The sequence below is a fragment of the Drosophila tropicalis genome, unplaced genomic scaffold (assembly GCF_018151085.1).
Source record: "Drosophila tropicalis isolate 14030-0801.00 unplaced genomic scaffold, ASM1815108v1 contig_694, whole genome shotgun sequence".
NCBI classification, from domain to species: Eukaryota; Metazoa; Arthropoda; class Insecta; order Diptera; family Drosophilidae; genus Drosophila; species Drosophila tropicalis.
In genome coordinates, this window is record NW_027173176.1 from 740415 (window position 1) to 756805 (window position 16391).

Genomic DNA, 16391 nt, shown 5'->3' on the forward strand with positions numbered 1-16391 from the left:
ACTTTGTCACTGTTATTTAACATAGACGTTACAATAAGCCGGTTGCCAGTATTTAGCAACGGCCGAGTTAAAGAAATGTTATCGGTTTTTTACTTTTAATTTTTGAAATATTTATAGAGACAAAATTTAAAGCCACTTCACTTAAAGCCAGAGTTTTCATAATTAGAATTGCTATTTATGTTGCAACATTTTCAAATAAATTGCATGTTATAAAATATCGATAACTTATCGATAATCGTGTATCAACCGGCAGGCAAACAGGGTGTCTCTGGCACGAAGCTCTCACCCCCTTTACACATTTTTTGGTATCCTTGGAAATTTACTACACAATCTTTTGTGCGTATATGTGGGCGAAGGATTAGCTTTTGAAAAAAGAAGAAAACAGTCAACAAAAAACCCACACAAATGGACAAATAGAGTAATAAATAGAAATAGTGTTCAATTCAGCCATAATTATTTTTGTTAACATTTATTTTAATATTCTAATACTACTACTCCAATGTCCTGCGGGAGTGTGTCAATTGTGCGTGTGTCTTTTGTTCTTTCCGCAAGAGGAAAAACGAAAAGAAAAATCGGTGTCTAGGTGGAAGGAAATCGCAACTTGAGAATATAATAATGAGTGCTTCAAATGAATTGCAATAAAAAGTCGTCAAAAAAGAGTTAAACAACGAAATTTGTTATTAATCAATATATAGTCGAAAAACCCAAATAAATAAATTGCAGCATAATTCGAGGCGCAGTAGACGCCCAAAAGTAGGCAATCTCAAACACCAACACAACCACCACCACCCCCACATCACTACATACAAAAGAAATGCCCACAATTGAAAAATCAATAATCTCACGAAGAATACGAATACCGGCGCGTCCTATCGACCGAGTGCCACAATAACAACAATAACTAGCGCATCGTTCTAGTAAGTATAAAATTATAATAAGAAGAGACAGAACACAGAAACCCAAAGAAGCTCAAAAGAGTGTAAATAAAAAGAAAAAGAAGACGGAAGAAAAAGGACGACAACGACACTGACGAATTCTTTTCTACGATTTCGTTCAAATGTCAAAAGTCATGGGGCCAATATACGGTCCCGTCTCGTCCTTCCCCTTTTTTTCTTTGTATATAAATTGTAAACCGTGACCTGACCGGTTTTTAATTCCACCTCACTTATAGTTCCGCCCTGTTTGGTCCTTGCTGCTTCTGCTGCCAACTGAAGCAGCCCAAAATATTGTCATCATTATACGAAACACGAATGCCAATCAGTTTATTGTGAGCACCATGCAGACGTTGAGGAAAAAGACAAGTCCTTGTAAATGTAAGTACATCATTTTGCCATCAAATAGCTATCAGACATCTCAGTAGATTAGCAAAAATTTACGTTTGATCGATGAGAAAAGGACATTGTTTCTATATATCCACATATACATACATACATACAAAACATACATACATACTTGTGTAGTTTATGAGATTTGTTCAGACATTAGCTCATAAACTTCGCTGAGCTTAATTCCTTATTTGACTGAATTAGAGTCATATATAACAATTTTCGGTTAAAAATTAAATTTTTGTTTTATTTGATTTATATGTATAAAAAATAAGTTGCATACTGGTCGGCTACATAATAAATGGACGAAAATTTCCCATTTTCAAACTGATCCTTGTAAGGCTCTGGTTATCGATTATCTAAGCCTGCCTATCGCACCTTTGTCCCATACCATCCAACGTCTTCAGGTCAATTGTTATCGGCAGGTGGTAGTCAGGCAGCTGCTTTAGCAATAAACAATAACGATCAGTTGCGCGGGAGAGCAATACAAATGGAAACAGAGAGAGAGAGAATGAGAGAATTTGTCTAAAAGAGAGTTAGCAGACGATTGAGAGACAAATGTTTTCTTTTTGTTTTGCAAAAATGAAAAGCGCTTAATAATAGAGTAAAATTCCAGCGCGCATGTGCATATATCTCTATCTGTGTGTGTGTGTGTGTTTGTGTAAATGAATTTAAACAAATTGTTAGCGCAAAGCAGACCAGCAGCAGCAGCAGCGACACCGACGCTTGGGTCCAGGCAGGCAGAGACAACAACCGCAGTAGCCGCAGCCGCTGCCGCATTTGGGTTCGGATTCTGATTCTCATTTCGCATTCATTTCCATTCCATGATCGCGAAACGGTCTGGTTTTCGGTCTGGTCCGGTGACGGTGACGCCATACATCTTGAAGCAATCCAACCTCCGCCCGGCGGCTCCCTTATACCCCCTACCACCCGCGCACCAGCGATTTTAATTAAACTACAACAAAAAGGAAAAAAAAATAAAAACACTTTTATTTTTTTAGTCGTTCGTTCGTTCATTTGTTGTTTGTTCATTTCGTTGTTGCTGTTGCTGTTGTGTTGTGTTTATTCAGTATGTGATTCGTTCTGAGATTATATTGTTGACACACCCCGCGCCCCATCCACCAATCATGGTCAAATCTTTGGTATCCAAGCTATCCACAGCATCATCTAATCTCTCCCTGGCCAGCACATTTGGCGTCGGCAGCGGCAGCAGCAGTGGTGGAGCCGAGGAAACTAATTACGCAAAACGTTAGCACACAAACAAAATATATACAAACAAAAAATACACATACATACTGACATATGTACATATGTACATATATAAACCAAAGTCAAAACCAAAAAACAACAAAAACAAAACTTAAATTGCAAACAAAATATCATTATAAACATGTGTCGAGACAGTGAGAGAGAAAGAGGAGAGGGCTAGAGGGGGATTAGACATTATAATATTTGTGATCAGTCAAATATAACATGCATATATGTATATATTTACTTAACTATCATGGAAAAGTTGCTAAACTTTTTAAATTTACCTTTTTTTTATATTATTTTATAGAATTGTTATTCAAGGAAATTTTTGGCAAATCTTAAATTTTGAATTTATTTATAATCTATGCATCACAGTGCGATTGTTGTTACAAGGTTTAAACAAAAAACATTCCGTATAAAAATCATAGTAAAGATTTTTTTCAAAAGATTCATTGATAAAAAGAAGGCTAAATCGAGTATTTTTATTTGCAGAATTAGATTTGAGTCTTGGGCAGTCTTGGAAATTGAAACTTCTCCTAGTTTAGGAGACAAAATATCATTTTAGAATAAAGAAAATTTCATGCAATTCCTTCATGGAGGATTCAGGATTTGTTTGGGTTTAAGACTTTAATAATTCTATCAATCTTTGTAGTTGGCAATGTGTTTTAAAAGCTTCGACTGATTAATCATACAAAATAGCTTTAATGAATTTTTCCATTATAGATACACACACATGCATATACATACGTAGATTTTACCTATATACAATATATATATATGTACAATATATATTTTCGATTTTTCCACACAGATCGCAACGATCCGGGACGCTTTTTCGGCGATGGCGTACAATTTAAGGCAAAACTCATTGGCATTTTGGAGGTGGGTGAGGCTCGTGGGGATCGTATGTGCCAGGAGGCTTTACAGGACTTGAAAATGGCCATACGAGCCGCAGGAGAGCATAAACAAAGAATCACCATACATGTGACCATTGATGGCCTAAGATTGAGGGATGAGAAGACTGGCGATTCTTTATATCATCATCCAGTGCATAAGATATCGTTTATAGCACAGGATATGACAGATTCGCGTGCCTTTGGGTACATATTTGGCTCACCGGATAGTGGACATCGTTTCTTTGGCATCAAGACGGACAAGGCGGCCAGCCAGGTGGTGCTGGCTATGCGAGATCTCTTTCAGGTGGTTTTTGAGCTGAAGAAAAAAGAAATTGAGATGGCACGCCAGCAAATTCAAGGCAAATCCTTGCATGATCATGCCAGCCAGTTGGCCTCCTTGTCCTCATTGAAGTCGGCGGTTGGTGGTCATGGTGGCGATCTGGCTTCGGGTGGTGCCAGCTCTGCTGGACATGCCCTAACCCTATTAAATGTGGCTTCCAATGGCTCTGCACGTTTGGGTGTGAATCTCGATGTGGCCAAAACTTCGGGAGCAGCAGCCAAAGAGGTAAGTTTGATAATAATTGATATTAATGACAATTCTCTTCATCTCTCTGTCTCTTACTCTTTGATAGATCTCTCCTGAATCTGTAGCTGATTTGGTTGACCTTGAACAGGAATTGACTTCTCTGCAACGTGGCATCACACAAATGGAGCGAATAACCCCAAATGATCCCACTGGTTTAGCTGGTGGTGGTATTTCTGGTGCTTCTCACTTAGCCAAATCCGCCAGCGAAGATGATCCCTTTGGTGATTCATTCATATATGTGCCATCGTATAATATATTGCCACCACCACCAGATTCTGGTGGTCGTAATCGTCATAAGCCTCCGAGCAGCTCTAGCACTAAGACTCCCGAAACTCTGGATGCCATGTTATCGCCAGTTCCTGGTACTAGTGGATCACCAGCCACATTGCAACCTGAACAAAACGATGATGACAATTGGTTGCATGAACTGACCGAACAAAGTGATGTCTTTGATACCACCAAGGTGCTGCCCATGGCCCCACTGGCGGCAAGCGAATCATCGGCAACGCCCACACAGCAATTGAATGAGATTTCCACTTCATCATCGTCAGCAGTAGCGGCAGTAGCCGCATCAGCAGCAGCGGCAGCGCCAGCGCCCCTCGATGAGATCGGAATTGAGGTGGGGTTAGGTTTAGAGACTGAACAACTAACATCAGCTGGTGGGGCATCAGCGGTCATATCGTCGGGTAAGTGACAGTTCATTTGTCTCGTAGTGTCTCGTACTTTTGTTGTTGTAGCTTGTAGTTTCTTTTCTTTCATTCCTACTCATTGTAGAACAAGTAGAAGTATGTGTTCTCTTCTCTTCTTTCATATTCTTTTTTGGAAAAAAGAGCTGCGTATTCACGATGGAAACAATTCGATGGGGGTCGGGGAGGGGCAATCAATGAAGACCACTTAACAAGCGTAACTAATGCGATTGCATATGGCATAATGGGTGTGGGAGTTCTCTTCTCTTGATCCCCCACTGAATATTTAATTCCATCGTGAATGCATTTCTTTTTACACTATTTTTATTCAATTTAATTGCTTTTTCATTTTGTTTGCACTGTAAATCTCATGTCATACTAACCATAATCCTATACGAAACAATGATCCTTAGTTGAGATTTGGAAGCTAATTGGGCTCAGTAGAGGGGGACTATTCAAAGTTTTAGGTTCTTAATTGACATGTTAGTTGGGGAGGAGTAGTATATCCATAATTTGAGAGCGAAAACCTTTTTAAAATGTTTTTTTGTTTTTAAAATTAACAAAATGTTTGAACATACATAAATACAAATCTTAGGAGCCTCTGATATTTAAATGATTAATCAAGAGAACCTAAACCGTAAAATGGTCCATGATTTCAGTGGCAAAGCTGGAGCTCTTAAAGGGGAAACCTAGCACCCTGAAGTATGCAAAATATAAACAACAAAATAATTATCTTAACAAATATTGTAAATTTGCATACTTTAAGGGGCAACAGTTCCCCATTTCTCAATCCTAGATCAGCATATGTATCTATGATGATTATTTTTATCCCTTTCCTGCCTTGATACCCACAACCTACAAGTAAACCAAGCATGACAAAATAAAGAAAAGTTTCTGCATAGAAACGATTTTAAAACATTCTCTCTCTCTCTCTCTCTATCTAAAATACCATCAGTTTTGTTTGATTTGCTTTCGTTGTTCTTTACGGCATTTGGATATGTTTTCGTTTTTAATTTTTGACTAGAAAATCCAAATGACACAATTTGAGTTATAGTTTTCGTTTTATTGAATTGTTAATTGGTTTTTTGCTTAGGGCATTTGATAATAGTTGCTCTCTTCTCTTTGTTTCACCCTCTACCTCTCTCTCTTTTGCAACGAAAATTGTCATAACAATTAGATGCCTTTACCGATTTGGACCCATTGGGAACGGGACGAACACGTCCGTATGTCGATAAGAAATACTTTTTCCAAGAGCTTAAGAATCCACCGAAAAAAGTGCTCAAAGAGCTGAGCGTGAGTCAGGGCCTCGATCAGGGCGGTCAGGGAGCAGGCAGCCTAAGCATGGGAATTGATTTTCTGCTGGCCAAGGATAGTCTATTCGATGAGGAGGCAGCAGCAACAACAGCAGCAGGATCAGCAGGTACTAACCCACTCAGACAGCAGCAGCAGCAGCAACAGCAACAGCCGCTGCAGCAGCTTCAACAAATTCCATGCACTTGCACTGCAGACGGCGGCAGTGTCGGAGGCGGAGAAGGAGGAGGTATAGGAATAGGAATAGGTGGTGGAAGCGGTGGAGGCGGTGGTGGTGGAGGAGGAGTAGGTGGTGCCACAACTACTAACACACTAACCACCACAGCTAGCATTGGCCAGCATTTGTTATTAACATCATCATCCTCATCCACAACCAATAATCCCAGTCCACCACCACCAGTCCTAAATCAAAGCCAAACCGACTCTGACTTCTCGGCGGCCAAGCTGAAACTAATGCTAAGTCCCTCCACTAATCCTCAAGTGAATTATTATGCCACAGAATTGCCAACAACAACAACAACGACAGGAGGAGCATCAACAGCAGGTCTGGATATACTGGAGGATCCGGTTCTATTGCCACGCGACACAGATCCATTCTCACCCACACGCAAGAAGAGTGATCCCGATCCGGATCCATTTCAAGAGGCCAGCGGTGATCTCTTCGCCAAATTGGATGCCTTTGAGTTTGATCCGCCTCCTTCAATGGCGGCAGCAGCAGTGCCCACTCCAGTCCCAGCACCAGTTGAGATGAAGCAGCTGCCCTCAAGTGTCTTCAATGGACCACTTCAAGTACAGTTGCCGCCAGAGAAAAGTGATCCACCTCCAATGCAGTTCTCCAGTATTCGTACACGTCCCACACCCGCAATCTCTTCCAGTGTGGGTGTGGCCAATCCATTGGATGTCATTTCTAGCATTGGCAACAAGAAGATGCCCCATTTGTTTGGCCAGGCACGCTTCTCGAAGCGTAGCGGTGGCAGTGATTCCTCATCATCGGCCATCGGTTCCAGTGTCAATATGCGACGTCTTCAGGAGAGCGACTCCTTAAGTGAGAATGAGACTGCACCGGAGCCCCCACCACGACCCGATTTGGCTCCGTACTCGGAGCCACCGCCATTGCCACCGAAGAAACAGTTCAGTGATCTGGTCATACGCCCAACGCCAACTCCAACCCCGGCCACAGGACGTTATGAGTATTTGAATAGCTCCACGCGACGCGCCCAAAGCACTTCGGCGACAGCTGCTGCTGCTGCGCTTGCTGGAGATGCTCCACCCATTCCGTTACCATCGCGTCGTGTTGGTCGCTCGGATGGCTGTTTTCCCGGACCTGGTCGTCCCCGCAAGCCCGGCCATACCGAGGACGATTATTTGGCTCCGCTGGGTGGTGTGGCACCACCGCCACCACTTTTGCCGCCTCCGAATCAGGCCACCGGCCGAGCACGTCCCCAGAGACAGGCATCCCTGGGCCGCGGCCAGGATATCTATGAGAATAAGGCGGAAATCTTACAGGCAGCGGCTCAAGCGCAAGCCCAGAATCAATCTCAGACACAAACTTTGGCTCCGGATATAACGCTGACACAGTTGCTCACCCTCGGTATGGATGAGTTGGCATTGAAACTGAATGTTCCAGCCTCAAAGCTAAGCACCATGACGCTGGTCCAACTGACAGCCTATCTATCCGAGTATTTATCCACCAGCGGCAAGGCAACTCCCCCAGTGGTGGGCACCACAAACACCACCAGCAGCGGCATCACCACAATTACCACGACTACCAACACCACCGCCGTCGCCTCTGCTTCGTCAGGCACTTCGGCTGTATTCAAAGTTAACTTTGATCAGCAAACATCATTTGTGGCCAAATTTGATGACACATTTGGTGAGGATTTGCCCCAACATCAGCAGCAGCAGCTGGAGGATGACGCATCTTCCAGCACTTTTGTGGCCAACTTTGCCAACTTCAATGAAACACCATCAGCTGTGGCCACTGTGCCCTCGGCCGATCGCTATGCGGTGTTCCGCGAGATCATTGATCAGGAGCTACAGCAGCAGCAACAGGAAACAGATCTAATGGGTGATCTAACGCCACCGCCCCAACAAGATGAACCCTTGCCAAGTGAAGATGCTGCTCCAGAACTGGATGCGGACGCGATTCTCCAAGAAGCAGCTCCCCAGCCTCCGAAAATTGATACCAAAATCACTGAAGTGGTGGCCCAGGCCAAAGATCGCTACGCCGCCTTAAGGGACATCATACTGGTAGAGAATCTCTTCGACAAGCCCACGACGACATCGGTAGCGTCACAGCCACCGGAGAAGGATCTGTTGCAAGATTTTCCTGAATTCAGTGATCAGGAATTCAATGAGGAACAAATAATGGACTCTGCCCAACCGGATCGCTTTCCAGCTGAACCCTCATCGTCGGCTCTTACCGTGGACGATGATGATGAAGATGAGGACGCCGATGCCGGTGGCGAAAGTAGCCTCGATAGCAATGAAAAGGATGCTGAGCAGATAAGTGGACAAGATCAATACGAAAAGCTAACAACATCGACCCAACAGCTGGATAAGACCGAAACTAAAATGCCGGAAGAGCATTCGAAATCGAACAAGCAGCAGCAGGACAACAAATTCCTTATGGTCACAACAACCGTGGTGGCCAAAGATGATATCGAAATCGATGAGCTAATGCAAAGGGCCATTTCCAATTTGTCTTTAGACTCGCGAGATCGAATCTCACCGGCAACTTCGTCGGCAGCTCCTTCGCGTGGTGCTCATAGTTTGCATACCCCGTCGCAGTTCAATGATGTCAGTACTTCACCCATTCCATTGCAAAAGTCACCAGCTCCGGGTACTGTTCATCATCATCATCAGCATCAAGGACCGTCACCTGTGCCCTCTCAACTGTCGGCCGTCTCGCAGCTGATTGATTCCGCTACCAAGCAAATGATGGGTGAGCGTGAACGTGAACGGGAACGAGATAAACAATCCTGGGCCACTTTTGATTCACCAAAAGTAAGTGCCGCCGCAACTGTGGGATCTGGGAGCAAAGGAAAGGCACGTCTTACCTTACCACCGCCGCCAGCTTCCAATACCTCGCAACAGGATACCGCAGAGTCACCATGCAGTTCCGATCCCCGTGACGATGGCAGCTGTTGGTCCAAACAGCAAAGACGTTGGGCCAAGAAAGAGCAGCGTCAGCAAACTTCCTCATCATCACGAGATCTCAGCCCGTGGGATGATGAGACTCCCTGAATATCTTAAGCGAAGACAAATGCCACCGCCATCATCACATCCAGGCCATGGACCACCGCCACATGCCGATCGTCATGGCTATTATATGAGGCACGCGAGACGTATGAATTCCTGCGATGAGGATTATGAGTGAGTAACTATCGCAAGAGTAATTTCGATGGAAGTTTTCATCAATCTTCTCTATCGTTCTCTCTCTCTCAGTTACGATGCCGCCGAGTTCTGTGCCCGAAGGGAACGAGATCAACAGGCAACGCAACGGAAATTCAAGCATGGCCTATCCCGCAGTAGGGACAACTTTGATTTGGGTAAGCCTTCAATTTATCCTCTCATTCTGTCCCTAACTCATTGCTGTCGCTCTCCGGTTTTTTTAGATTCACCCAGTTGGTATCATCATCCGGCCCATCATACATGGTCCCCGCAAGAGATCGAGCAAGGTGTCCGAGCGCGTTCCTTCGAGCGTAGTGCCTATGAGCGTTCCAGTTATGGACCACCGCCTCCCATGTATGATAAACGTGGCCAGGCATTGCCTCGTGAACGACCCAGCAAATATCGTGGCGAGCGTGAACGAGAGCGAGAACGCGAAAGGGAGCGGGAGAGAGAATATCGTGATTATTCGAGGCCAAGCTATGAATTCGACTATGAGAATGTCTATGAGGAACGGGGACGTTCCCCAATGGCTTATAAGACGCAACGCGGTGAATATCTTTATCAACACGACAGGGATAGAGAAAGGAAATCCTTTGATCGCGAGAGTCTCGAATCCTACGAGAGTGCCACACGCAGACGACGCAGCTTTGGCAGTGGCAACGATGTCTATGGCAGTCTGGATAGTCGAGATGAGTATCGAGAGACAAGGGATCGAGATAGAGAGCAAATGAAAACCCGCTCGTTGCGTAAGCCAGCCTCAAGTTCGGCCAAACTGCGCATTACCGGAGATATAGACTATGAGCAGGATTCGGAACAGGATTTCCAGCAGCAGCAGCAGCGAACAAGTTCCCGAAGCCTGCAGAGACCTAGTCAACTAAGTGGAGTTGAGGTGGGACCTCCTGGTGTGGGTGTAAGTGGTGCTGGATCTGTTGGGGCACCACGTTTGCGTAAAAGCAGTGGCTCCAGTCCTTGGGATGGCGAAGGTGAGAAGTTCTCTCCCTTGGATTATCTAGGCTTGGCTGCTAATTTCCTGTTTTTCTTTTCAGAACCCTCATTGCCTGGACAGAAATCATGGAAGAGGCCAGGCAGTGCTGCTGAGAGTCGTCGACAGGTAGTTGCATTGGGTCAGCCTCCCTCAGATGGCGAAAAGGAACGCAGGTAAGATGAACGAACCACTCAACCAAATCATCCAAAGATCATATTCACTATTTCCTTCTTCTCTATCTTTCAGATTCCGCAAAAAGACCCGCGCTCGCAGTACTAAAGATTTGGCCTCCACTGGTGGTGGTTCTGTCAATCCCTCACGTTATGTTGGCCCACCAATGGGACGGGGTCTGAGAGATAACTATGATTACATTAGCTGCCAACACGATCAGAATGTGGACGATGATGAGGATGAAGATGACGATGAGGACTATGTGGATGATGAGCCACCAACAGATGAGGACAAATTCGAGCGTTTAAATCGTCGACGACATGAGATGCATCAACGTATGTTGGAGAGCGAACGTCGTCAAATGGAGCGACACGCTCCCTCATTGGCCAAACTGCCGGGCCAGAATCGTCCCAGTCGTGGCGGCAATGCGAGTAATGTGAATAGTGATTATGGTTTTGTCGATAGCTATGAACAGACACCGACACCCACACCAAGATCGAATGCCAGCAGCACTGCAGCCAACATGATACTAAGCGGTGGCGAATCTTCAGCTGGTCTCGGTGGCAATGGAGGAGGCAGTGGTGGTGGTGCTGGCGGTGGCGGCGTTGAACGTGCAAAATTCAATTTCGATGATGGTTTTGAATCAGATTTCAATCAAAGTTCACCACCACCAGCACCAGCTGGCACCGCATCCAGTTGTAATTCCACACCAGCCGGTCTAGTCTCAGTCAGCAGCACAGGCGGTGGCGGCGGCAGCGTTGGCGGTGGTGGTTCGAAATCGATATTCCGTTTCTCCAATGATTTTTCCGCTGATCGCGAGATAGGCCAAAGGGACAGGGGGGAACGTGAACATTTCGATATGGAACCATCGCCGAGCACCACATCGACACCGCCCATAACTGGCACAACTCAAAAATTACGTTTCGATGATAATGTCAAAGTCTCACAATTCGATGATGCCGCATTTGAGGATGATTTTGCCAAGGCCTCATCGTTTGAGGCATTTGATAAGGAACAGACAGCGGCAGCCAGGAAACAGAATATGCGTTCTAGTAAATTACAACAGCGACAACAGGAGCTAATTAAGAAATCCGAATCGGTGAACATATTTGCCAAAAAACAAGAGGATCCCTTTGAAGATGATGAATTCTTCAAGTCACCGGATGAACTAATGACTGAGAATCAACAACAACAACAGCAGCAGCAGCAACAACAACAACAACAGCAGCAGCAGCAACAGCAAGTTGATGATGGTGAAACCACTAATAAATTCCAATGGAATGAGGAGGCGAATTTTGCCAAATTTGATGAAAATATGTGATTTGATCAACTTTTTGCCAAGGCAACAAAATCAACAGCGGCAACTGCAAGTGCAACTGCAACTGCATCAGCATCTAGACTTGGAGTACAGAGATTCGATTTGAATCAAGGCGATGGCAGTGGTGGCGGTGGTGGTAATAATTATGCTGAAATCGATGTGGTTAATGACTGCGATTTTTTCTATTTGACCAATCTTAATCATTATTATCAGCAACAACGCTTGGTGGCCATACAGCAAAGTCTTCAACAGCAACAACAACAACAACAGGTAGATCATATATACTCTAATGTACCATTGAAGCAAACAAAATCAACGTCAACCAGTCCCTGGCATGAGACACCACAAACATCAACAGAGACTCATAACCAAAACGAAACCAAAATGAAAATAGCAAAACCATTGCCCATGCCCTTGCAATTGCTTAAGAAACCAAAAAAATGGAAATTAAAGCGTACATTCGATGATTTTGTGAAATGTCTAATCATAGCCTCATCGGAGCATGTATACGACTATGATGTATTGTGGTAGGATTCAGATGAGGAGAATGTAGAACTTGAATCTAAACGAAACTAAAACGGAAGAAAACAACTCCAAAAACAAAATCCTTTTTTTCATCCTCTGACACTTAATACCAAATGACCCCACCCTTTTTTCCAGACACCTCCTTCACCCCTTCCCCATTGTATGTATATCTAGTCAAATTTATTTTGCCATATTCCGACAAAGAAGCGAAAAAAAGGATCTAAACAAAAACATAAAAAAAACAAAGCGATAAATAGAAAAGAAATAGACTGTGATTTTTCAAAATGTGTATATGTTTACTTAAACTATGTATATGTCGAATTTTATTTTCCAGTTTTTCCCTTTTTATTGTTTATTTCGTGGAGTTCTACATTTTCCTCAAACGTTTCCCTAGAAACATTAGAAACTTTTCTTCCTATTAGTCCAAACCCTCCCTCGTCCTGAAATTGATTCATTGATTGTATATAGATTGAGTCCTATCCTAAAAACAAAAAATTCTCATAAACCAAATAAATGGATAATTAAAGTGTTTGTTAAAGATAATTCTCTGTCCCTTTTCTCTGCCCCTTTCTACTTCGTATAAGGGAAATACGAAATCAAAAATATACTCATCCATTAAACGAAAGCAACTAATTAGATGCCTATGCTAAATGTCGTCATCCTAGCCTCTAGTATATAATATATATAACTAATAATAAATAAATACATATGTATATCGTGTTTATCCCCCCCAAAAAAAGGAAAGAAAGAACGAAACTAAACTAACATAAATATTTTATGATTATATAATGCATAAATAGTTAACTACCAAGTAAAATTAGTTTAAAAATTCAACTCCAATTCTTTTTTGTGACTGTCCTTTGTTCGGTATATGTTTTTAATTTGTTTTTTTTTTAACTCTTCTGTGTTTTTTAACTAAATATATATTCAATTGTATTATTTATATAAACTAATGACGAAAACGAACAAGATATCTATATATATATAAATATATATAATATTACAATTATACAATTACAATTACAATTATATGATAGTTATTATGATGTATGTAACAATATTTAAGTTGAAATTGTCATTTTGTTCTATCTAAATTAAAAAGGAAAACAACTCAATGCTAAACTGAAATATTTGTATGTGTTCTTCACTATTTGGGATTACTTTCACTTATCTTCTGCCAAAGTTTGATTGAATGAGAATTGTTTTTTTATGTTTCGATTCTGATTTTACTTTCGCTAAGCAATTGAGTAATCTCTTAAAATTTTTTTATGTATGTCGTAACCAGATTTCTGTTTGCTCTTTTGTCAATTGTTATTTGTTTTTCTCTATATGCATTTGGGACTATCGTTCACTTGCCAACTATGTAATTTTGGCTAATTTCGCATCCAAATGCGTGACAATTTGGAGCGCCAATTAAATTCACAGAGTGCCAAGTCTGGAGCAAGTATAAAACACAGGGCCAGTGGACCACTTGAAGGCATATCCACTTGGAAATCGCAACAGAAGAGACATACACAATGCAGCAAATGGTAAGATCAATATTGAGCACATTCGACTCAGTCTTTTCATCAAGGATTTTTGTTGTCTATGCAAGTTGGTTATACTGTCGATGGCTTTGGTGGCCAGTGGTGCAGCTAAGGCTGCTCCTGCATTGCCAATCGCTCCTGCGGTGGCTTCACCATTCACCGCTTCATCCATTGGACCATATGGTTTACCATTTGCTGCCTATACAGGACCTTTGGCAGGGCCATCGCCCTTGGCCATATCGAGTAGTCAACGTTTGGATTACTTCAATCAGTTTAATGCTGCCTTTGCTCCAGCTCCAGCTGCACGTTTTGTGGCCACTCCAGCGGGCATAGCCGCCTTGCCATTCCCTGCTGCAGCTGCTTCGGCCAGACTATTTGCACCTGCAGGACTTGGAGCCGGTCCATTCTTCTTCTAATTGATGCATTTTCTCCAACAATTAGTTAGCTTTTATTATGTAATAAATATAAATGCTTTGGTTAACCATACAAATGCCAGAAAAATGTGTGTCAATATTGGCCAAGTTCGTTTAGTTGGCCTAAAGCCAAAAATTTGCTTTATCTATATAAAGGTTTGAACTGTCGTTTTGCATTTTCAACTGGGGAATTATAAACAAATTCCTTTTAATCCGTGAGTATATATGTATATTGACTTTTATTGTACATTCTTTATTTACTGTTTAATTTCATAAGATCAAAAAAAAAAAAAAAAGAAATCATATATTCAAATTTGTATATGTGTGTATATATATCACATTATAAGAATAATACATACAATGATGGCCGCCTCTTCAGGGATTACCAAACACTTTTGTAGCCATAACCATAGTTGGAATATGGATAATAGCCATTAACATAACCATATGGATATGTATAGGGATATGTATATGTATAAGTTGGATAAGTAGCTCCATTTCCACCATATTTATAATATATTCCTGGCTGATAGGTAGCCACAGTTGGCCAAGTTGTGGCGGTTGTTGTTGCTGTTGGCACATAGAAACGATTGAAGTTTCGTGTGACAAACTGATGACTGACAGGCAATGGGACTATAGCTGGAGCTGGATTTGTAGTGGCAGCTGGAACAGCAGCAGCAGCAACTGGTAGAGTGGCAGGTACATAGCTGGCCATGGACAGAGCAGCCATTACCAAGGGCATGAGAATTGCAAGCTAACAAAAACAAAAATGTATCACAGATTCATCTTTCAAAGGATACTTTGCTTGCAATTCGACTTACAATCTTCATTGTCGTTTTGGTTTAGGTCTTCCCACTGGCAATTGGTCACTGTACAATTGTTGGCACAGTCGTTCAACTTTTATAGCCCCTGTATTTGATTATCAAATGCTCATTTGCCTTAGTTGAAAGAAAGAAAAAAAAAACACAAGCCATTCTGGGAGGCAATCCTTTTTTGGCCAGGGCATCAAGGGCAGCGCATTTGGTAGCATTTGCATTGCAAAATCTTTGCCTCTGGCATTGCCAGTGCTCTGGCAGGTGACGCAAGCGGATGAAGATTTAAGAATGCTTTCAGTTGGTGTTGTTTTTGTTGTTGCTCGAATTAATTGTTAATTGATTGTCATTATGAATTTATGCGCCAGCTGAGTAAACACAAAATAAAGATCAAGAATGGAGTATAAATAGAGCTGTTGCAAAGTCTTTAACATTAACGAAGCAAATTGTCATGCAGCTCCAAAAGAAGTTCTTACTACCCCTGATATTGACCATGGGATTGGGATTGACTCTGGCACAGATTGTGCCACGATCATCTTGGTGTCGAACGCCTTTATCGCCACGCCTGCCACGCCTGATGGGACCCGTTCGTTATATTATAATACATCATACGGTAACACCGGCTTGCTTTAATCCATTCCAATGTCAGAATGCAATACGTCGCATTCAATTGGATCATCTGCGTCGTCGTTTTCGGGATATTGGCTATAATTTCCTAATTGGCGGCGATGGCCGCATCTATGAGGGCCTCGGTTTTGGCATACGTGGCGAACATGCTCCCCATTATAATAGCCAATCGATTGGCATTGCCTTCATTGGCAATTTCCAAGGTAAGATGATTTCGTTTTCGATTGATTCAAAAAGTAATGTTAAATCTTTTTTAGCTGGACTTCCACCTCCACAAATGCTGCAAGCGGCCCGCACTCTTATCCAGATTGCCGTTCAACGTCGTCAGGTTGTGCCCAATTATATTCTATTGGGTCATTGTCAGACAAAGGGCACTCTATGCCCAGGACAGCATCTTCTCAACGAACTAAAGAAATGGCCGCGCTGGCAAAAGAAGCCTTGAAAGTCCTTTAAGAAACATTTTTTCATATATCTCTAGTAAAATTTATGTACCATAATCATTAAAAGACTTTAAAAATTAAAATTGGTTTGCTTGTCAAAAGTTAATGTATCACAAGTCTTGGCCA

The 16391-nt window shown here is 42.5% G+C and overlaps 3 protein-coding genes across 3 annotated transcripts; all 3 read left to right on the forward strand.

Moving 5' to 3' along the window:
• The first annotated feature begins 1772 nt into the window (after positions 1-1772).
• Positions 1773-13332, forward strand: Dab (DAB adaptor protein). Its single transcript, XM_068293254.1, is given in 11 exon segments — positions 1773-2573; positions 3388-4037; positions 4105-4744; positions 5922-6164; positions 6555-9295; positions 9297-9430; positions 9503-9606; positions 9673-10431; positions 10495-10606; positions 10680-11892; positions 11894-13332. Coding segments are annotated over 11 exon segments (6852 nt in total). The 5' UTR covers positions 1773-2452; the 3' UTR covers positions 12029-13332.
• Positions 13333-13939: 607 nt separating this feature from the next.
• LOC137579127 (uncharacterized) lies at positions 13940-14389 on the forward strand. Its single transcript, XM_068292825.1, has 2 exons — positions 13940-13976; positions 14042-14389. Exons 1-2 carry the CDS (start codon positions 13965-13967, stop codon positions 14387-14389), a joined length of 360 nt encoding a protein of 119 aa, XP_068148926.1. The 5' UTR covers positions 13940-13964.
• A 1260-nt stretch (positions 14390-15649) lies between these two features.
• Positions 15650-16267, forward strand: PGRP-SB2 (Peptidoglycan recognition protein SB2). The gene is made up of 2 exons (XM_068292826.1): positions 15650-16028; positions 16083-16267. Exons 1-2 carry the CDS (start codon positions 15650-15652, stop codon positions 16265-16267), a joined length of 564 nt encoding a protein of 187 aa, XP_068148927.1.
• Positions 16268-16391: the final 124 nt, after the last annotated feature.